The sequence below is a fragment of the Lepus europaeus genome, chromosome 6 (assembly GCF_033115175.1).
Source record: "Lepus europaeus isolate LE1 chromosome 6, mLepTim1.pri, whole genome shotgun sequence".
Classification (NCBI taxonomy): domain Eukaryota; kingdom Metazoa; phylum Chordata; class Mammalia; order Lagomorpha; family Leporidae; genus Lepus; species Lepus europaeus.
The window spans coordinates 108,709,716-108,733,821 of record NC_084832.1 but is presented as its reverse complement, the minus strand read 5'-3'; the positions used below and the strand labels follow the sequence as shown (position 1 = coordinate 108,733,821).

At 39.8% G+C, this 24,106-nt stretch overlaps 1 protein-coding gene across 2 annotated transcripts in view; it reads right to left on the bottom strand.

Moving 5' to 3' along the window:
• Positions 1-24,106, bottom strand: part of DERA (deoxyribose-phosphate aldolase) — a 123,160-nt gene that overhangs the window by 2,521 nt on the left and 96,533 nt on the right. For both annotated transcript variants that reach the window (XM_062194887.1, XM_062194889.1), the window contains one exon: positions 3,538-3,650. In XM_062194887.1, the coding sequence (XP_062050871.1) occupies positions 3,538-3,650 (113 nt within the window). The remainder of the gene's footprint in view (positions 1-3,537; positions 3,651-24,106) is intronic.

The window sequence follows — 24,106 nt, the reverse complement described above, 5'->3', positions numbered from 1 at the left end:
GAGTTAACCTGAGGGGTCAGCGCCGTGGCTCACTTGGTTAATCCTCCGCCTGCGGCACTAGCATTCCATTTGGGCACCGGGTTCTAGTCCCGGTCCCTGCTGTGGCCCTGGAAGGCAGTGGAGGATGGCCCAAGTGCTTGGGCGCCTGCACCCACATGGGAGACCAGGAGGAAGCACTTGGCTCCTGGCTTCGGATCGGCGCAGCACACCAGCCGTGGCAGCCATTTGGGGGTGAACCAAAGGAAGGGAGACCTTTCTCTCTGTCTCTTTCTCTCACTAACTCTGCCTGTCAAATAAAAAAAAAAAAAAAAAAAAAAAGTTAACCTGAACTCTGCTATTCCCTGGCTACATCACACCAAATCAATGGTCAAGTCCTGTCAATCCTACCTCCTCAGTTTCTGCATCTCCCACATACCCACCTTCCTCTCTACCCTCTCTTATCATTTCAGTTTGGACCCACATCAGTTCTCACATGGAGCATCAGTAAGACTCCTAACTGGTTTCCCTGCCTCAGTCACACAACATCACACAGCTAAGCAGCCATGCTTCTAACCATATCTGCTATTCCCCTGGAACCCAAGTTACGCCTCTGTAAGGCAGCAGAAGGGGATAAGGAAGATGAGGTTATTTGTAGAGAAGAGGCCCCCTCAAAAATCAATTAGCTGATATTAGCATACATGTTAATCACAAGAGCATTTTGTCAATTAGGAAGCGCTTCATATAGATTTTCTATATAGTTCAGTTTGTGTCAGCAAGTCTGTTTGGCAATGTTTCCAAAGAGAAGTTCTAACATGAGTTTATCCTTTTTTTATTAAGGGAGAGAATATGGAAAACATAAATCTATAATGAAATCAGTAATGAAATATTAAACCTCTGCTTCTCAGGAGGGACACTAATCATGTTCGGGAAGGCGAGCTATCACAGTTTTAAAACACCACTTAAATCAATGAGGTTGAAACTTTACAGTCTAAAGGATGCCCAGGCAACCGGTCAACAACATAATAGGCTGTGCCTGATTTGGACCCTTCTTTTTGAAGTTAAATGTGATTCCATGAATATGACTTGACACACACCCTGCCTCTTTCTTAATGAAACTGTGCAAAGACAAGGCACTGGGTACAGCAGTTGTAGTTAAGATGCTGCTTGAGATGCCAGCATCCCAGATCAGAGTGCCGGGTTCAAGTCCCAGCTCTGCCTTTGATTCCAGCATCCTGCTAATGTACACTGTGGGAGGTAGCAGGTGATGGTTCAAGTACTTGGGTCTCTGTCCCTCATGTGGCAGACCAAAATTGCATTCCAGGTTCCTGGCTTTGATCAGACCCAGTCCTGACTGTTGTAGGCATGTGGGGAGTAAACCAACAGACAGAAGATCTCTCTTTCTCTGTTTTTGTCTCTCTACCTTTTGAAAACAAACAAACCACACTTGGATGGACTTTATTTATTAGCTGAGGGAAGAATCAACATAATTAGAAGGAACTGAAAGACTGCAAAGTGTCCCTTCCCCTGTACCTGTTCCAGAACACTGAGCACTGAAAACTTGAATTGAAATTCTTTGCTGGTTGTTGAACAGCTATGCTGGGAACAGACTTGCTCCTTTTTGTATTCATGACATTTAACTCAGGTGAGCAAGGCACATGGTTGACGACTCAGTAAATGTTTATTAAGAACAATACAGGATTGAGCCCCATGGGCAAGTTTTAATCTTGAAAGTCGAGCTGATGAAGCCCAGATAACCGAACACAGCCTAGGTCCACAGTTGCCAGAGATGTGGGCCCAGGCATCCGTAGGTCTAAAAATTGTCACACTGAACTTCAGTGTTTCGCAGAGAATGAGAACCAGTAGTCTAGTGAATGGCAGTCATTCCAATGGAAGGACCAATGATGGATTTCTCATGTTTTTATTTTTACATAATCTAAAAAGATTTATTTATTTGAAAGGTAGAGTGATGGAGAGGGAGAATGAGAGGGAGAGAGAGAGAGAAAGCTTCCATTGCTGGTTCACTCCCCAAATGGCTACAATGGCAGAGGCTGGACCACGTGGAAGGCAGGGCCCAGGAATTCCATCAGGGTATTCCTGGGTGAGGGTAGCAGGGGTCCAGAGACTTGGAACATCCTCTGCTGCTTTGCCAGGCAGATTAGCAGCGAGCTGGATCAGAAGTAGAGAGGCTGGGACTCAAACTAGTGTTCTGATATGGAATGCCTGTGTTGTCAGACCCAGATTCTTCATCTTCAAAATAATAATTTTTCTAACTTCTTTAGATCTTTGCAGAAAGACTGACAAGTAGAGGTTACTCAAGTTGTGTTGGCGTTCCTATGTAGGTTACAACAGATACCCTATTTGTACTTAAGGAGACGAAGCTATTCTAGGGAAGAAAATTCTGGAAGATGTTTATTTCATCTCTAAAGAAGTGCATCACAAAACAAAAATTTCCTTTTCCAAAATAAACTGAATCTACAGTCATATATATAAAGTCATCACTTTCACTGGAAAGGATTAAAGGCCTTTTTTTTTGTTTCTGTTCAGCAAAAATCAAGATTGGTTTTAAAATACGTCTTTCAGGAAGGGAAGGTCTCATTAAACCTACACACACACATACACACACACACACACCATTCCCTCCAATGAGTTAAAAAAAAAAATCCCTTGAGATAATTTGCAGCTAAACAAGCAACTTGAAGTGAAAGGAAAATCCAAACTCATTTAAAAAAAAACCACTTCATACACATTTTTCCTTTTAACTTCATATGTTTCAAAAATATGTATTATTTTTCAAAAAGCTGACAAAAGCTGGTCTCTACCCTCCTCAGCTTTACAGTGTTCCAAAGAGCACATCCAACCGGCATAAAACGCCAAAATGGATATTTAATTCAAGAGCTATATAACGTCTAGCTACCTTTTCCCTGCTGTTTCACAGCATTTCATTATTTTGTTTAATAAGTTCATCTCCTCGAGAATTTTCTCTTCACCTCATATTATTAAAAGTAATAAGTTTTTCTGGACCGGGGGTTTCCCAACAGAAAAACCAATTTATGTGTGTCCTTCAATAATGACAGAAAAAGATTATTTCCCATTATATTGCATACTTTTCATATCACCACCACAGCTTATCATTCAATAAATGTTACTCTGCAATTCTTTCCATTCCTCAAGGAAGTTTAATTTCTGCATTAACCTGTTTTCGCCAGCCAACGCCTTGCCAGAATGCCTTGTGTTGCGGCAGAATTAGTTCGTTAAAGAACCTATTTAGGAATCTCTTGTCAGTGATAAAATTGTCTTCGGTTAATAAAAGGACATAACGTGAGTTTACATCTTGATCACACATGCTTACTCCCACACTCACACTCACTTTCTGTTAATCGCACATTTTTCTCCATAAATGTGTTCTTTTACAATGAAAGGTAAATTAAACATTTATCTTAATAAAGGTAACTCATTCACACCTTCTGCATAGAAAGACAGTTATCGTGGTGGCTGTAACTGGTATTATAAATAACATTATCTTACTCTCAAGGAAGATTTGCTGGCAATAATATATACCTTGTTTCCAGTTTTCCAGAAGAAATCTCTAATGGCCCGTAGCATTACTATAGCTACCGGGAAGGTGGCATTTACTGTCTCTTTCCCCGTAGAGGTCTTAATAAAATCTGCTCCTAAAACAAAAAGAAGAAAAATTCCATGTTAATTAATTAAAAACTTATTTTCTGCACTTCTGAATCAGTGAAGAAATAAGTTGTACAGATTGTTTTTCCAGAGGAACACAACTTTATTTTTTATTAATAATTTGAAAAACTAAAACTAAAATCTCCCTTTAAAATAATTCTGTCCAGACATCTTACTCCCAAATGGGTTAAATTAGGTCCCAAATGGATTTCTCACTGACCTTTAATCTTCCTGCCTCCATATTTCCACACCACAAATTAAAATAATCAAATTGGTTTACTTAATGCATAATTGAGATGAATAAAAACAATTTTATGCCTTGTGCTTAAAGTTATATATCATTTTACTATGACACTGGAGTACCTACTCATTTCCCCCTCATTTCCTCATATTTGACAGAAAGCACACAGCACAGTTGGTAAAACACAAAAAGGGTCACCATTAGCTGCTTTTTAATGCATTTTTCAGTAATGGAAGCGCTATGTCTTTCAACCAGTTCAAGATTTTCATAAACAACACCATCTCTTTCATACTCTGCAAATATTTTGAACAATTTCCTCCTCTCAAATGTATCTTAAACCTACTAATGTAGTTTCACAGCATAGGAGCAGCACAAGGAGACAATGAAGGGACACTATTTTTTAAGATCCACTGAGTGCTATGTGCAGTGTATCAAATATCTCGGTCCTCTGCAAGTATTAACTCAGTCAATCCTTATAGCAACTGCAGAAGCAATGTACTAAGATGGCCTCCATTTGTAAAAAGGAGATTGAAGCACAGAAAAATTACTTGCTTGAAACAAATAAGTCACAGTAAATGGAGGAGGTAGAATTTTAACCAAAACAATCTAGTTTAATTTATGTTACTTGTAGTGTTCCCAAGAAATAGCTGGGTAGAGAATCCACCTTTCATGTGGTTACCTAGCCTCCAAATATTCACACCAGGACCATGGGCAGGGAGCGTGGACAACACCAGGGGGATTCTTAAAAAAATGCAGACTCTCAGGCCCTAATCAGCTCAACTGAAGCGGAGTCTAACATAAAAACAGTTTCTAGGTGATTTGTGTGCAAATTCATGGTTCCAAGTTCATAGAACCAAATATAAAACTAATCTTTGAGATTCCCCAGAGGTTCCTCAAGGAAATGGGAGATAGAATTTGAAAAAAAGAAGAAAGTGGCCAAAAAAACTAAGTGCCCTCTTAGTTTTGGTTGGAAAAAACACTGCTACAACCATTCTGTGAATGGAGAGGCTCAAATAGAAACACAAGCACACTGTGAGTAAGGAGTGTGGAAACTACAAAAGCTAATAATCAAGCCTTTGCCCTCAAAACCACATATTCTACACGCATGTGGAGACGAAACACGAACCCTAGATAATTCTTTCTGAATTAGAAGTCAGGAGATCTGGTTTCTAGCTATGGCTCTGACAGTTACCTCCCTCATTCCATCTCCTTACTTTTCTCACTTATAAAATAGGTCAACAAAGCTCCTACCTGCTTCACAACGTCACACAAAGTATCAAAAGAGAGAATCTATGTGAAAGCACTTGGAAAACAGTAAAGTATTATATTAACATAAATAAAGCAATCTGGGTAGAGTCACAATCAGTAAAAATACCAGAAAAATTCTGATACATAAGAGCCATACACTGGAAGCCTTCTTTCCTTTGAGTTTGCATGATGACTGGGAGAAATGGAGATACGCCTACCATGCAATCTACAAACATTTGCTGAGTGCTTACTATGTGCCAGACTCCATTCTAGACGCTGAGAACAGACCAATACACAAAACAAAGTTCTTGCCCTTGGGAGCAGATTTTCTAGAAGAAAGACAATGCACACACATACACACAAATAAATGTCAAATGGAGATAAGTTCTATGAAGAAAAGTGATGCATGTGATGAGATAGTGCGTGAGTTGGGGAGGGGGATAGTAAGCAATCATCAGAACAGCATCTCTGATTAGTGAAATTCAAATACAGATTGAATGAAGGGAATCTAAGCAAACTAAGCAAAGAGAAATCTCAAGTGCAAAGGTTTTTTAAATACCAAAACGAAGATCATGAACAAATGAATGACTGAACAGACTACTGAACTGTTCCCTGGCTCCTACAACCTCAGAAATAAGACAAAAGCAAGTGATCAGAGCCTCCACATAGATGCTAAGAAGGTGAGGGGAACATGTCCAGAGAATTCACCATGAGATCAAGATATGTTTTTCTAAGATGTAACATTATCTTTTGATTCACTCGAAGGTTTTTGTGTGTGATACTGAATATCTTCTAAATTTTTGTAAGCACCTTAGGAAAGAAGATTATTAAAAAATCAAAGCTATATTTGGAGGACTAAAAAAAGGCATGGTCACTTTAAAAAGCATCTAAAGTTAACCACAGGAGTCAAACTCCTTGGGAAGAGTCTGGAGGTAGAGTAAGGGTGGACTCTCTTCCTCACTTATTGAGGAGCAAAACATAGCCAGCAGTAGTCCAGAGCAGCAGTAGTGGCCCATACATTTGTTTATGTATTGAAAGAGCTCCAAATGGTCAAAGCTGAGACCATTTGAACAACAAAATAGGTAGTATGGGATTACAAACACAAATATAAAGTTAATATCTTCAAGTGTGTATGGCACAAATAAATTAAGGTAAATTAAATTTTTTAAAATAAATTTTAATGTAATTTTAACTTTATTGAAAGATAAAGTTAGAGAGATAGAAAGAGCTTCCATTTGCTGGTTTACACCCCACATGCCCCTAACATTATCATCTTACATTAGCGCAGTGCATTCACCACAATTAAGGAATCAATGTTGATATATTACAATTAACCAACACCTACACTTCAGATTTCCTTAGTTTTACTCAGCCCAATCCCACCAAGGGTACTATGATTGTTACATCCCTAAGATTCTTCTTGGCTGCAACAGCTGCTTAAAGTTTCCTTATTTTTAAGATTTACTTATTTATTTGAACAGCAGAATTACAGAGAGGCAGAGGCAGGGAGAGAGAGAGAGAGAGAGAGAGAGAGAGAGAGAGAGAGAGAGAGAAGCTTTCATTTGCTGGTTTACTCTCCAGATAGCCGCAACGGCCGAAACTGCACTGATCTGAAGCCAGGAGCCAGGAGCTTCTTCCTGGTGTCCCACATGGGTGCAAGGGCCCAAGGACTTGGGCTATCTTCTACTGCTTTCCCAGGCCACAGCAGAGAGCTGGATAGGAAGTAGAGAAGCCGGGACTCGAACCGGCACCCATATGGGATACTGGCACTGCAAGCGGCAGTTTTACCTGCTATGCCACAGTGCCACTCCTAGGTGTTTCCTTATTTTGATGATTCTGACAGCATTGAAAGTATTAGTTAGGTATTTTGTAGAACATACTCAATGGGGACTTTTCTGATGTTTTTCTCATGACCTAACTGGGGTTATTGGTTTAGGGAAGATCACAAGTGTAAAGTGTCATTTTTATCCTAACCTATTAAGGGTACACAAGATCAAAGTGATTTACCACTGTTGATGTTGACTTTCAACAATTAGCTAAAGTAATATTTTTTTCTACTGGAAAGAAAATCTTTATCCCACTTTCCATACAGTACTCTTTGGAAATAAGTTATAATGTGAATCCCATATTTAAGAAGTGGGAACCTACAATCTACTCCCACAAACAGGGAGTTATTGCATACAATAATATACAATTTTTTTACCTGGGAGATTTGTTTCTTTACCACTTTTTAATTTACCATAATTTATTTATGCAATACACACTTGAAGATACCTACTTTATATTTGTGTTTGTAATCTCATACTACCTATGTTGTTGTTCATATGGTCCCAGCTTTGACCATTCAGAGCTCTTTCAATGAGAGTTCCTAAGGCTCCATACTCTCAACAGGTGTTGACAGTTTCTGGATTTTAGCAAATCTCATAGATGTGCATTTAGCTCCAGTATGTATTTTTGTTATATTCATACTCAACCTTTTCATTTTGGCGTACCTTTATATATTTTGTTTTCTAAATTTCAGGAGTGGATGTTTAGTCTAATGGTTAAGATACCCGTATCCCATGCCAGAGTACCTGAGTTTAATTCTTGGCTTCATTTCCTTAATCTAGTTTCTCAACAATGCAGACCCTGGAACAGTGGTGATGACTCAAGTAACTGGGTTCTTGCCGACCACGTAGGAGACTTGAATTTTGTTTGTAGTTCTTGGCTTTGGTTGTAGCCCAGCTATAGGCATTGTGGGCATTTTGGAAGTGAACCAGCAGTCTCTAACTCTCAAATATATATAACAAAAAAAAAAAAAAAAAACTTTTCTTTAGTCCAAAATATCAGTATTTCTTCTTTGATTCATGTGTCATTTAGGAGAGTGTTTAATTTCTAAACATTTGGGGATTTTTCAGGTATGTTTTTTTTCTTTGATCTATATCTGTTAAGGTGTGTTTCATGGGCCAGAATGTGGCCTATCTTGGTTAATGTTCCATGTGAACTTGAATATGTATTCTGCTGTTGATGGAGATTTCTTTAAATGTCAATTTGATAATGTTGAATGATTGTGTTGTTCAGGTCAACTATATCCTTGCTATTCTTCTGCCTGCCTGAGTATCAGTCACTGAAAGAATGTATCTAGCCATGACAGATATTTGTCTACTTCTCTTTTCAGTACTATCAGATTTTGTCTCACATATTTTAGTGCTCTGTTGCCAACTGCACACATAGTTAGTATTATTATATCTTCTTGGAGAAATGACCCTTTTATCACTATGTATTACCCCTTTTTATCCCTGATAATGTTTCTTCTTCTGAAGTTGACTTTGTCTGAAATTAATACAGTTATTCCTGCTTTACTTTCCAATTCTTCACTTTTAAACTTTTATGTCTTTACCTTTAAAATTAGATTCTTATAGACAATATACATTAGGGCCTTGTTTTTTCATAATCTTTTAATTGATGTATTTAGAGCATTAATACTTAAACTGATTATTGGTTTAGTGGGATTAACATCTCCCTTATTAAAACTTTTTACTTGCTGCATTATTTATTTATTTATTTACTTGAGAGACACAGAGAGAAAGAGCAAGCTCCCAACTGCTCTTACTCCTCAAATGTCCATAACGCTTTGGCATTGACCAGGTCAAAGTCAGGAGGTGGAACTCAATTCAGGTCTCTCATGTGGGTGGTAGAGCCCCAACTACCTGGGCCTTCAGCATTGCTTTCCAGGATGCCCAACAGCAGGAAGGTGAAATTGGGACTTGTGCTTGGACTTGAACCAAGCACTCTATATGGGAGGTGGGTACCTTAACTGCTGGGTGAAATGTCTGCCTCTTCTTCTTGTTGTTTTGTTATTTTCTGCATCTCTTTTTCTGCTTTCTCTGGATTTAACTGAACATTTTATATAATTCCATTTTATCAATTATACTTTTTGTACATTATTAGTGACTTCCTAGAGTTTTCAGTATATATTTTTAGCTAGTCTAAGTCTGTCTTCAAATAGTATTAGTACCACACCCACTACGCAAGTATTATAGATACCTTTTAACAAAATATTCTTAGTTTCTTTCTCTTGTCCCTTGTAACATGGCTGTCATACATTTCACTTGTTCATATGGTATTATCATTCAACAAATTGTTATGTGATTAAGCAATTACCTTTTAGAGCAATTAAGACAGAAAAATAACTTATTTTTATTCTCCATTTATTCCTTCTCTGATACTCTTCCTTTTTTTAAATGTAGATTACAGATTCTGATCTATATCATTATCTTTCTCATTGAAGAATTTCTTTTAACATTTGGAACTTTACTAACAATGAACTGTTTGATTTTGTTAGAGTTCTTTCAATTTTGAAGGATAATTTCACTGGATCTACAATTCCAGGTTATTAGGTTTTTTTGTTTTCTTAAACACTTTAAGCATTTCACATCCTCATCTCTTGTTGACATGGCTTCTTATGAGAAGTCCACCATGGTTATTTTCTTTTTCTTCAAAAGTAAGGTTTAAAATGTTTTTAAAAGCAGATTTTCTAAATGTCTTGGTTTTCTTCAATTTGCCTAAGACATTTCTAGGTGAAAAAAAAATTTTTTTTTTATTTGACAGATAGAGTTAGACAGTGAGAGAGAGAGACAGAGAGAAAGGTCTTCCTTTCATTGGTTCACCCACCAAATGGCCACTACGGCTGAAGCTAAGTCGATCCGAAGCCAGGAGCCAGGTTCTTCCTCCTGGTCTCCCATGCAGGTGCAGGGGCCCAAGCACTTGGGTCATCCTCCACTGCCCTCCAGGGCCACAGCAGAGAGCTGGACTGGAAGAGAAGCAACTGGGACTAGAACCAGTGCCCACATGGTATGCCGGTGCCGCAGGCAGAGGATTAACCAAGTGAGCAATGGCACCGGCCCCGCTAGGTACAATTTTTAAAATCTTTATCCTACTGGCTGCTCTCAGTTTCCTAGATTTATGGTTTTGTATATGCTATTAATTTTGGAAAGTTCTTGGTGATTATTACTTCAAGTATGTTGTCTGCCTTATGTTCTATTTCTTCTTCTGCTGATATCCCACTTACACACGTGTTACTACCTCTCTAAGACCGTCTCATTTTTTTTTTAAATGTTCTCTTCTCCCTGCATTATTCTTATGCTCTTTATCTTTCAGCTCAGTAAGTTTTTGTGTATCTCCTTCATGGTTGCTGATTTAGGTGCAGTGTAATAATGGGTCCATCAAAGACATTCTTCATTTTGGTTACAACGCTTTTTATTTCTAATATTTCCTTTTGACCCTTTCTTAAGAGTGTCCTGGGGTGGGTGCTGTGGCATAGCAGGTAAAGCCACTGCCTGCAGTGCTGGCATCCCATATGGGCGTGGGTTTGAGTTCCAGCTGCTCCACTTCCAATCCAGCTCTCTGCTATGGCCTGGGAAAGCAGTAGAAGATGGCCCAAGTCCTTGGGCCCCTGCACCAGCGTGGGAGACCCAGAGGAGGCTTCTGGCTCTTGGCTTCAGATTGGCACAGCTCTGGCTATTGCACACAATTGGGGAGTGAACCAGCAGACGGAAGACTTCTTTCTTTCTCTCTCTCTCTCTCTCTCTCTCTCTGCCTCTCCTTCTCTCTCTGACTTTCAAATAAATAATAAATAAATCTTTAAAAAAAAGTTTCCCTTCTCTGATTACACTACCTATTGTTTTGTTATCTATTTTCCCAGTATATCCATGAACATACAAGTCATAAATTCTGTTAGACAATTACAAAACCTCTGTCATATCTGAATCTGGTTCTGATGTCTCTTTTTGCTCTATAGACTGGATTTTTCTTTCCTTGATTTTAAGCATTCATAGTTTTTTGTTAAAATCTACATATGACATCTTGGGTAACAGTAATTGAAATAAAAAACTTCAGTGTAAAGTTCTGTGTTAACTTGGCTAGGAGATGGACTGTATTTAATGTTTGGTGTGGCTATGGATGCCAAATTCCTCAAATCCCTTTTATCTTTTTTTTTTTTAATTATTTTTTGACAGATGGAGTTAGTGAGAGAGAGAGAGACAGAGAGAGATTATAGACAGTGTGAGAGAGACAGAGAGAAAGGTCTTCCTACCATTGGTTCACTCCCCTAATGGCCGCTATGGCCGCCGCTGTGCCAATCCGAAGCCAGGAGCCGGGTGCTTCCTCCAGGTCTCCCATGCGGGTGCAGGGACCCAAGCACTTGGGCTATCCTCTGCTGCCCTCCCAGGCCACAGCAGAGAGCCAGACTGGAAGAGGAGCAACCGGGACTAGAACCCGGGGTACCGGCGCCACAGGCAGAGGATTAAACAAGTGAGCCACGGTGCTGGCCTGTATCATTGTTTTTAATCTCCCTTGTCTCTTTGTGCTTCTCTAAAATTCTCAAAGATTATGTCCTTTATTCTGTCAGCTGGAATCCAGTGTTGTTAAACTATGTTGGAGCTATGCTGGTGTGGCTCTAATGAAGGGGTCGGGGGAGAAGTATTCTGTAATCTTTTGACTAGCTCTCTCTTTGTAGATCTTTGCTGTAAGGTTCACAAATGTTTCTTATCTTTGCTCTCCCACTTAGGTGAGGCAGGAAAATGAGAGGAGAAATAATCTTGTCCCAAATGGGATAAGACCCTGGAGTGCAGGCCAGAGCCAGGAAGGGACCTTTCTTTTTGTCTCTGTGACTACCTGTTGGGTTCCCATAGGCTAAAACCCACAAATAAGTGGGAACCACACTCAGCCTTCCTTAATTTGTCAAAATTACCATTTAAGTGGTCCTACTAGCTTTTGGCTCTAATAGCTTCTGCTTCAGGTAAGCAGGTCTCAATTTTGACCCTCAGGTTTCTCCCTTCTCTCCAGATTTCAAAGTGATGTTTTCTCTTATGACTCTTTGACAGACCTAAGAAAAGTTACAGATTTTCAGTTTATTCAGGTTTTTCTTCCTCTAAGGGATGACAACTTCCCAATTCCATTTATATCAAGGCTGAAACTGGAACTCCTTAAACACCAAGCCTAACCTTTACTGTCTGGAAATCAAATAGGGGTTCAACTAAGAATAAATATGTTATTTAAGGTGTTCTGGGTATACACCAAGGATTAGGGTTAGCAAGAATTGGAAAGGTTCAGAGACACCCCGTTTAGCTAGAATAAACAGGAAGGCTTCTTGGGCCAGGTGGAATTTCTTACAGACCTTGGAGGTGAGATAAAGTTGAAAGCTGGGCTGGCACTGGGGAAGAGCTGCACCATCAGTGGAAACACCAAAAGCATCAGAAGTCTAAGGCACATCGAGCGATAATGAATTAAGGAGTATCTGATGGGCTGGGGGGGCGGGGGTGGTACTTGATAGAGTAAGACCTCCCTCAGGAAAATATCACAGAGGACACTTGAATCTGCAAACACTGGGGCTCTGTTCTTTAGGCAACAAGAAATCAGTGTTTTAAGATGCTCCATGTACCTTCTATGATTAGATGTGTTGAGAAGGACAACTGAGAGGCAGGGACCACAAAAAAGATGAAAAATAGTTCAGATCTGCAGGCAATGGCCTTTCTTTAAATTCAGGAACAACACCTATCCTTAATCAAACAAAACACAGTCACATACCACTTTACAACAGAGAGATGCTCTGAGAAATATGTCGCTAAGCAATTTCATCACTGTGTGGAAATCACAGCTTGCACTTTTGGAAACCAACATGGGATAGGTAGGTCAGTAGATGTGACCAGTGCAATCAAGAGATGTAGTCAACACAAGCTGCCTGAGACTGGTGTAACAAGGCACACTGGTTTTCCAGTGAACTTTCTTATAAGTAGAAGGAATGGTCTCTACAATAACAATAAAACATACAGCACTACATAACCAGGTAATGTAGTGGTTTATTATCACTATCAAGTATCCCGTACATTACACAGGTGTATGCACTACACTTTTATATGACTCACAGCACAGTGGGTTTGGTTACACCAGCATCACCACAAAAGCATGAGTAATACATTGCACACACTATGAAAACTACAGCCGCTACAATGCCATCAGGCAGTAAAAATTTCTCCATTCTGTATAATCTTATGGGACCACTGCCATATATGTGGTCTGTCACTGACCAAAATGTTATACAGCACATGACTGTTAATTTTTAGAAAGTACATTAGCACGTTACTATTGTCAAAAGAACAATGGATTTTCCACTGGGACTAGGGAGGCACACACTTTTGTTTAACTTCTCATTTTAATATAGCTTCCTCTGCCCTCTACTAAAACAAAATTACCTTAGAGAAATAAATGCTACATTCTGAATTACCAACACCATGGAGAGCTACAGACTCTCCACAGAGCTCATGTAAATCCAACATTAACCAAGCTTACCTCTGCTCAGCTTGGGGGAAAAACCTTATGAGAAAATATCTCACAATTAAAATAGCTATCCATACAAATGTTCTTTCATCAGTGCCCATAATTTCAATGAAACAACTAAATAGGAGATTAAAGGCCTGAAAAAGTCAAAAGTAACACATTAAATAGATTAGTATTCAACTGTGCTTTGTTGAAATGAAAATTAATAATATATTTATAATATTATATTTTTTTATTTTCCTAATTTGAAATCTTTAGCACAATACTTTTTTTGTGGTCTGAAGCTACTCAAAGCTTTTCTAAGGCCTATAATTACAAGTCTCCATGGTACAGTTTCATTAAAAACTTTCATTAAACAACAGCTGCCCTTGTATATGGTCTTCTAATCAATTTGGTCAAACAGAATGACTTCTAATCAGCTGTTGATAAAAATAGAAGATGAAATTTTAATTCTAATAGATTAACCACAAACTCAAGACAGTCTTCAAAATCCATCTAGCTCTATTCTCCAGTGGATTTAATGACTATTCAGCAACTCATTACTAAATAGAACAAGATGAACATTTTCCAGTTCATTAAAGAAATGTACTATGTATTTTTGCATTGTCCTCATGATTCGTTACAGGGAGTCTTAATTACAAGATAATGGATAATGGTTATTAAATGCAGACTGCAGTAATGAAGCTCTATTCATTTGCGAACCTCAGAGACTGCAAAGAGAGGAAAATAAAATTACTAGCTTCAAAAGATTAACGGATCAAATTATTATTCAATTTTGAAAATCTCATTCAGACTTCATAGAAACAAGAAGAGATTAAAAACTAGTATTAAGACCAAAGTAGTACATTTAAAACAATAATATCTTAAGGCTATTACTGTATAATAAGCTTCAGATGTGATTATTAGAAAAACATATAGCTAACAATGGGAAGCATACATTTTTATTTCTTGAACAAATCTTATTTATGATATAGGAAGTTACTGGTAAGATCTTAGAGTCTTGGTGAACATGGAAGATACATGCTACTATGCTACAAAAGAACAGCACAATGGAAGGTATTATTAACATTTTATACTTTAGCAATGAAAAATAGGATTTAAAACCAACTGCTACTTGAGAAAGCTTGTCATTAAGTGGAATTCGTGCCAACCCTATAATAAGAGCTCATGGGCACATTATTCATTAGCACTGTGTTTTCTATCACTCTCTAAGAAATTACCGATTAAAGTTAGCAAGAGAGTTTTGTATGGTAATTCTGACACTAATTTATACTTGCAATTTGCAATGAGACACTTCTTTTTAATAAACAAAGCGTGCAAAAATATGAAGCCCCAAATTATAACAGGGTCTTTGATATTGTATTTTTTGGCTCAACATAGCTTGAAAATAATTTAGGGTGAGATATAAAGATCCAGTGTCATCGATGAAGAACTGTCTAGAGCCAGGAGGGAAACAGAAAACCCCTGTGGAGGTTATCAACGTGGAGCTAATACTCTCTCTGGAGACAACTATTCCACAAAAACACACGTATTGATCCAGGGATAAGAGCTACTCATGTGAGAAAAAGGAGACATATCTTCTGAGAGGAAGAAGAAAATCATCAGAGATAAATAAATAAATAATAAACACTTGCTTTCTCCAGTCCTTTCCTTCAATGTGAAAAGTGAGCTACAAAAATCCTTCTCCCTGGGTCTGTCCATTAGATGAGCAAAGCAACAGAGCCTCATAATTAAGCAGGAAGGCATATTCAAGCAGAATGGCAATCAGAAAACAATCATAATTTCAGGGTAAGAAAATATCTCCAATACCCCCAGGGTAAGATTAGCTCATGATAACCACATTCCTTGCAATGGCCTTCCCTTCGATAAAAATAAAGATGTGGCCATTTAAAATAATGCAAAACAGTGTGATTCAAATGGAATACAAGGTAGGGACTCTGACTTTATAATATCTGGTAATTGACAGTGGTGTCCCGGGGAGAATATTCTAAACAATTATGCTAACCATTCAAAGCAATGCTGTAGAATTGCTGGGTGCAAGCAAGTGCCCCTGAGTTATACCTAATAGGCCAGAGGTTCTCTTTCACTTCTAAAATTTAAGTTGTTCAAAATGAACTTTAGCCGGCACTGCGGCTCAATAGGCTAATCCTCCGCCTTGCGGCGCCGGCACACCAGGTTCTAGTCCCGGTCCGGGCGCCAGATTCTGTCCTGGTTGCCCCTCTTCGGGCCAGCTCTCTGCTATGGCCCAGGAGTGCAGTGGAGGATGGCCCAAGTCCTTGGGCCCTGCACCCCATGGGAGACCAGGAGAAGCACTTGGCTCCTGCCTTCGGATCAGCGCAGTGCGCTGGCTGCAGCGCGCCAACCACGGCGGCCACTGGAGGATGAACCAACGGCAAAGGAAGACCTTTCTCTCTGTCTCTCTCTCTGTCCACTCTGCCTGTCAAAAAAATTAAAAAAAAAAAAAATGAACTTTAGACCTGCAACAGTGCTGGAAAGGAGTTACGAGTCCATGCAAACAACTATTTAATGTGGGCTTCAACTGTTTGATCTAAGTGTTTTTTTTTTTTTTAAGTTTTATTTTATTTATTTTTGAAAGAGTTACAGAGAGAAGTAGAAAGAGAAGGAGAGCGAGGGAGGGAGAGGGAGAGGGAGAGGGAGAGAGAGAGAATCTTCCATCGCTGGTTCACTTCCCAAATAGCCCCAACAGCTCGAGCTGAGCCAATTCAAAGCCAGGAGCTTTCTGCAGGTCTCCCATGTGGGTGCAGGGTCTCAAGCACCTGGGCCATCTTCCGCTGCGTTCCCACATGCATTACAGGGAGCTGGATTGGAAGTGGAGCAGCTGGGACTTGAACCAGTGCCCATATGGGATTCCAGCGCTGCAGACTGGGGCTTTAACCCACTGTGCAACAGCACCAGCCCCTTGTTTGTTTTTATTTGGAAAAAAGAACAGGATTATTTAATTCATATACTTATAAGGCCACCTGGTCAGCAGTCTAGGCTGAGAGTCCCCAAACACAATGTCTCCTATGTATTCTCATGGGCTCTCCTAAGAGATGTTACACTTCTCGGGTCTCCCTTCTCCACATCCCCTGCCTGCTCTTAACTAAGGTTGACCAAGAAGACGAGTTGTAGGGAAAGGAATCCTAGAAAACTGGTAATGTGTAAATACAGGACTCTGGAATTAGACAGTGTTAATGCCACACATCTATGTGAATATGCTAAAAACTCCTGAAGTGCACATGCTGAAGGGAGAGCTTTGCACATAAATTATATCTCAAGTAAGTGCACATGTGCGCGCACACACACACACCGAGGAGTTAATTCACCAGGGAAAAAGGAGGCAAATAAAGTTAAACTAGGTAGAATCATCTATTGGCTGACAACAGGAAGCATACATATCATCTCCACCTTCACCCCTCTTTCTGAACTCATATCTTAAGGGTGTTCTTAGCCTTCTCTGTAAGTAGTCTCTCAAATACAACACCCATGTTCTAGGCCTCCTCTGTAATCACCATGTGGTTACCTCCTGATGCTGCTTCACTTGGTAGAGAAGACTATCCAGAGCATTAATGTTGAAAGAAACTAATTCAATATATTTATAATTATAGTTCCTTAAAGAGATATTTTAAGAGTGGTTTCAGCAGGCGCCGCGGCTCAATAGGCTAATCCTCCATCTGCAGCGCCGGCACACCGGGTTCTAGTCCCGGTCGGGGCGCCGGATTCTGTCCCGGTTGCTCCTCTTCCTGTCCAGCTCTCTGCTGTGGCCTGGGAAGGCAGTGGAGGATGGCCCAAGTGCTTGGGCCCTGCACCCGCATGGGAGACCAGGAGAAGCACCTGGCTCCTGGCTTTGGATCAGTGCAGCGCGCTGGCCGCAGCGGCCATTGAGGGGGTGAACCAACGGCAAAGGAAGACCTTTCTCTCTGTCTCTCTCACTGTCCACTCTGCCTGTCAAAAAAATTAAAAAAAAAAAAAAGAGTGGTTTCAACATTGAGAACTTCACCCAGATTTTTGGTCATCAGGAATTTTAGGCAAGTTTAATGATGCCAACTAGTAATTAGTGATCTATACCGTGAACTGTGTAAGGCTACACTGTCCAATATGGTGGTCACTCACTAGAGGTGGCCAGTGAGCATTTGAAATGTGGTTATTCCAAAGTGAGATGTGCAAAAGTGCAAAATACACACAGGGTTTTGAGAATAATAGCAAAAAAATGTAAAACAGCTCAATAAATTTTATATCGATTATGCAATGAAATGGTATATTGTGGATTTATTGGGCTAAGTAATTATAATTATTGTCTTACTTTTTTTTACTTGATTAATGTGGCTATTAAAATTTTTTTAATTACACATCTCTGTTAGAGAGCACACATATGAGACTTCAGTGAGAAACCAAAACACAATCACTCTGCATAGGCTAATGATTTTGATACCCTCTTAGACCAGTACCCTATAAATGCTAGTTCAAAATTTATTGAGAAAAAAGGATTAATTCTGCCTGGAGCTAGAGTAGAATAAGAAGATCCCTGGTGACCATCCTTGACTGTTCTCCCATGTCCAGACAATTTGGCTCTGCCTCCAAATTTGAGTATTTCATTCAGCCAAAACAAAAGCTCCATCATTAACTCAATCTGCGCTCTAGAAAGTACAAACTATTTATATAAGGCACAGCAGAACATATCCCTGGAATGCCTATGTCTAATCCCAAACACAGACAGTAGAAGAATTCTTTCACATACAATTTTCTGTCTTTAACATTTTAACAGTTTCAACAGAATACCCTCTACAGCTTAGCACATTAGGAAACTGTTTAGTTGACTAGTTCATTAATCCTGTTCTAAAACTGGTCTTATTTTCAGCTTTCTCTTTAAAAAAAAAAAAAAAAAGTATTTATTTGAAAGACAGTGACATACACACAAAGAGAGACAGAGACAGAGAGAGATCTTCCATCTACTGGCTGACTCCCCAAATGGCTGTAATAACCCCGGGGGGCTGGGCCAGGCTGAGGTCAAGAGCCAGGAAGCCCATCCAGGTCTCCCACATGGGTGGCAGGGGCCCAAGCACTTGGGCCATCTTCTGCTGCCTTCTCTGGTGCATTAGTTTAAAATTTATTTATTTATTTATTGGTTTATTTGAGAGGGAGAGACAGAGATAGAGAGAGACAGAGAAAAGATGTCCAATCTGCTGGGTTACTATCCACATGTTTGAAATGGCTAGGGGTGGGCCATGGCCAAAGCCTAGAGCCAGAAATGAAATCCAGGTCTCCCACATGGGTCACAGTGACCCACATACATAAGCCCCCACCTGCTACTTCCAGGGTATTTATTAGCAGGAGGCTGGCACTGGGAGCAGAGCCAGGACTCAAGCCCTGGCACTCTGAGACAGGACATGGGGCATCCCAAGAATTGTCTTACTCACTAGGTCAAACATCTGTCCTACTCTCAGTTTTCTAACACAAAGGAGTAATGCTAAAATGACACTCAGAAACTCAGGATTGTGTATGGCTTTAATCACACCTCAGCACTCAATCCAACATCTCTCTTTCCCAATGCTTCAACATCCATCCAACTTATATTTTCTGAGCACCTACCATGTGCTGATACTGTTCTAGACCAGTACACAAGACGAGACTCTTTCATGAGACTCAGTGCCCTTAGCGGAAACATTGAGTCAATGTATGATTTATATATGATTTTTCTTGATCTTAACTGTCTCAATCACATTCTGTTTGCTTTTCTGAGAGCCACTGGCATTGCTGAGAGGAAAAAACAAACAACAACAAAAACCCAAACCAGATGTAGGGCCATTAGACCAGTATATTACGATCAAAAGAAAATGCCAGAAATAGCCACAGCCATTACTATTATGCAGATATAATAATCTGGAAAAAATATTAAGTGTTTCAGACTCAAGACAAAATGAAAATATCTATCTGTCAGTCAAATGATGCCAAATGCCTCAAAATCAAAATGTGTTTCCCTTTTTTCCTCTAACTGAACTTACTGACACTGGGATTTACTATGATAGGCAAATGTTCTCTATCAACAGGGTAGCTTTTAAACTCATCTTAAAATGACACAACCATATCTAACACATTCTTTCCCTTCACTATGTGATTTCGGTGTCACTATACTTTGGCAAAGGAGAGTAAAATGAAGAAACGTTTTAACGAAAATAACAAGCTAGATATGCTTTAAACAACTGAATTTCATTTTGATTGTGCTTTGTATTGTCACGAGCAAGTTTGGAATATATAGTATATATTAACATTAAAAGTCAGGTATGCTTGTATGGAATCTATTAACTTGGGAGAAAATTACTCAAATTGAAGAAATAGCTGCTTAAAATGGATTTAGAAATACATTTTACTGAACAAAGCAAGCTAGAAAATTAGGCTACTTTATCAGGATTAGAAAGTGCTATGAATTTTAAACACAAAGCTCTTAAAAACAATGTAGAACATATTTGAGATTATCATACCTCAATGTCATCATAAATCTTTTCTTTCCCCCAACAATTGATGATAAGTATGTAGAGTTACTTTTTACAGTGACCTGTCTTTCATAAAGGAAGTTGTGTTAATTTTTCTGTGGGATGCTTTTATCTCCAGGTGATTGTTTCACCGTACCTGGAGACTCCTGCACTTCCCATTAGCAGATCTACAGATGGTGGACCTTGAAAAGGGCTCTGAATGGAATGCAAGTACCACGTGGCGCCATGGCCATCTGGATTGCTACAGTTTCCACTCACCAACCATTTACAAAGACAATGCAGCCTCTTTCCCTCTGTTCAGAAATACTTTTCAAGTTAAAATTTCATCTCTATTCTTCATCTAGTCATGCCTTCATTCTATCTTGGTTCTTTCACTGAGCTGCCACCAGAGACCTCGACTCCTCCACAAAAGAGGTAAATGCTGACCAAGGAGAAAAATGCAGAGTTCAGAGGACCTCATGGGTGGGTAAAGGCACTGTTTGGAAAAGTCACCCAAAACTTGCCTCATCACACTAGCATCACTGGGATATCACAATCATTCACGCATATCCAAAGAAATGTGAGGCAAGGAAAAAAAGGAGAAAGAAGAGGAGAGGAAGAAGCTTGTGACCTGAGCAGAAGAATGGTCAGCAAAAGTTATTAATACCGCGTATGCCTGCAAGCTGGATCCATCTTGCATAAAAACGGGAACTTAACCTGGGGTCCTTGGATGTCATTCACCTTTTGTTTTAATTAATTTGAAAAGCAGAGAGTCAGAGGAAGATGGGGGGTGGGGGGAGAGAAAAAAATACCCATCCACTGGTACACTCCCACAAAAGCCAAGGCTGTGCTAGGCCAAAGCCAGGAGCTGGGAACTCCATCCAAGTCTCCCATGTGGGTAGTAGGGACCCAAGCATTTTAGCCATCACCTGCTGCCTCTCAGGGTGTACATTAGCAGAAAGCTAGAACTGGCAGCCGAGCTGGGCTGTGAACCCAGGCACTCTGATATGGGATGTAGGTGTACCAAGTGGCATCTTAACCACTGCCCCCAATGCCCATTTTACCGCACACTTTTTAGCAGGATACTGCCTTGCACACAGATACACACAGGGCTTTAATAAGTTCATGGAAAAATATAATTAAAAGATGTGCACTTCCCATGAGCTTTCTGAAGCCCCCCTGCATATGCTTATACACAGCAGAAGGAAATGTGGGGGTTCCTTTGCAAAACATGTAAATGTAAAGTATTTTCAACATATAGTAATCATGTATATTTTAGACAAACTGTGTATAATACATACTTAATAAAGGAGTGTTATCTGTCTCTCACAGAGCTTCCTATTACAAAACTAACAGGTTTGATTAAAAGGCCTTGCCTTTTTAGGACAGTTCCCTCCAGCAGAAAACAAAACATAAATAGTTTCTTAACATGCATACTATCAGATTTAGGTGTTTTTTTTTTTTTTTTGCTTACCTTCCTTTTAAATTTGCATTTTAAGTTTCTGATATATATTTAAGGTTACCTGTATTAATCTCAGCATGGCATTTATTTCCCCCCTAAAAGTACATACCAGAGTCCTCTGTGTCCCAGATATAATTCCTCCCAAGTATTTCAAAGAAGATATTAAATATCAAAATGCAAAGTGAATACATGGTAACTTGAAAACATAAAAGCTTAGTGAAGAAAAAAATTTGGCTGTTAATTTTATAACCAAAATGAGGCTCACAATGATAACCTACCTATACAGCAACAAGAGAGCTAGAAAACTGGGTTAGAGACAGTTCAGTGTCATCTTATACTGGAGACCACCTTAATCATGCTTTTATCACAAAGATCATAAATTTCATCTTGAGAAGCTTTCTGGGTTGACTTAGTGCCCTGCTCTTTTTGGTTTTTTTGGTTAACATTTAATACATGGCAAATAAAGATAGCACAATTTTTTAGGTTTGAGCAGACAAAGGTGTTGTAATGTGGGATGGACAGATTAGACTGGTTGCATCATCAAAAAAAAAATCATAGCAGAGGGGAGATAGACATAAAAAGAGAAGAGAGTTCCTATCTGCTGGTTCACTCCCTAAATACCCTTGATGGCTGCAGCTGAGGTGGGGATAGGGATGGAAGCCAGGAACTCACTCTAGTCTCCCAGGTGGAAGGAGGAACCCAATTACCTCACCCATCACCTCTGCCTCCCAGGGGTCTGTATTAGCAAGAAGCTGGAGTCAGGAGCCAGAGCTGGGAGTCAAACTCAGGTACTCTGATAGGGAATACAGGGATTCTAATTGCTATCTTACCACTGAGCCAAATGCTTGGCCAAATCTTGGAATTTTTCCATCACAAAATCTTCAGCTACTTAAAAAAATAAAACCATAGGCTTTCCACTCTCAGGTTCTGAATTTAACCTCCTATTCTCTTCCACACTTCACTCTAATGCAACTTGGGCCCTAGCTAATTCTGATGACGAGGACAACAATGGAACACCAGAAAGGGAAGCAGAACATAAGATGTGCTTGGCTCCTCCTACATAATTTATATACAGATTCCCATTCAATCTTCACAGTACCTTCAAGGCAGATCCTCTTAGTATCTCCCCATACCAATGCAGAAATCAGGGTTTACAGAGGCTGAGGAACTCATTTAAAAGCAGCTTAATTAGTGCAGAATATACACAGGTTCTATTAGACTAGATGAAGCAAGTCTTTTCTAGGTCAAAATTCAGGCTTGGAGCACTACACACGCCTGCCTCCTAAGCCCAACAAGCTGTTATTTCACAGAAACACCCACGCCTTCCCAGCTGTCTATGAGGTTGCACAGTTTCTCATGATATACATTCTTCATGAACTTCCTGAGGAATCCCTGCATGCATGGATTTCAATTTCTTTTCAACATCAAAATAAATCAACCACTTAACTCCATTATTCAAAAACTTTTTGAAGAATCTTCACAGTAGGCAATCTTTCTCCTCTCATCAGAACCCTATCTGGCCAGGTTCAATTGTCTCCTTCCATATAAAGAGGCATCACCCTTGCTTTCTTCCTGCTTTGACTATGAAGATGAGGATCAGAGCTGTGGCAGCCAACTCACAACAGTGAAGGAAATGCTGTAAAACAGAGCTGCCGATCCTGACACTGACGATGAGCCCACAGCCGTGACTGCCATGACAGGCTGCGGCTCTAGACTTCTCATTACATAAGAAAAGAAATCTACTTTTCTGCCCAAGCCACCAGGGTATGTTGTATCTGCTGCTACATTCCCTGGACCTTCTGCTGTGCTGATCTAGGCAACCAGTGGTACATACCTGTTCACTTCAGTGGGCATTACAGAAGTGTAACCTGTGACCCGGTAACCACAGATGCAAACTTACCTCCCTACAAACTCCACCCCTAAGACACCACCAGCTATGCCCCTCCAGACCCCAACTCCTAACTCCACCTACACGGGTAAATCAGAAGGAGTCAACATCCAACAGAATGAAATGTGGAAGGAAAAGCATGGGAAATGAGATTCAAAGAAATTGTTAGGAATTATTAGAAAAATCTAAAAATAGGAAGCCACGGAGCAGGGATGTTTGTGTTGCTGAAGCAGCCACCTGGGAGACTAAATGAAACATCTATAAACCAATCTGCCCGAACAGGTTACTGAAGGAACAGAAACGACTGCATTATGAATGAACAAAGAACATACACAGGTTTGGGGCCGACGTTGTGGCGTAGCAGGTAAGGCTGCCGCCTGCAGTGCCAGCATCCCATAATGTGAGCAGGTAACAGCAGAATATCAGACATGAGCTACAGGAATGGGGAGAGAGTGATGTTTAAAGAGTCTACAAAGCAGGTTTTCTAAAATTGGACCACTTACACCTGCCTCCTTATGCTCCTATAGTTATATGTTCATTGTAATCTTGTCTGCTTAAAAATTTATACTCCCACGGAGCATCATCTTCCAAGTCTAAAGGAGGACCTGACAGAACCTAGTTAGTATCCACTTACTCCATTCTTCAATATTAATGCTACATGGGGCAAATTTAGCCATTCCTAAAATAACTTTGGTATGACGGGCTTAAAAAGAAACACACAAGTTTCCTTTCTGTAAACTTTCAGGGGCTTTTCTAAATACATGTACACCTAGCATGTCTTACTCATATTGCAAAACGTTCCCCGAAGTTGTGTGATTGAT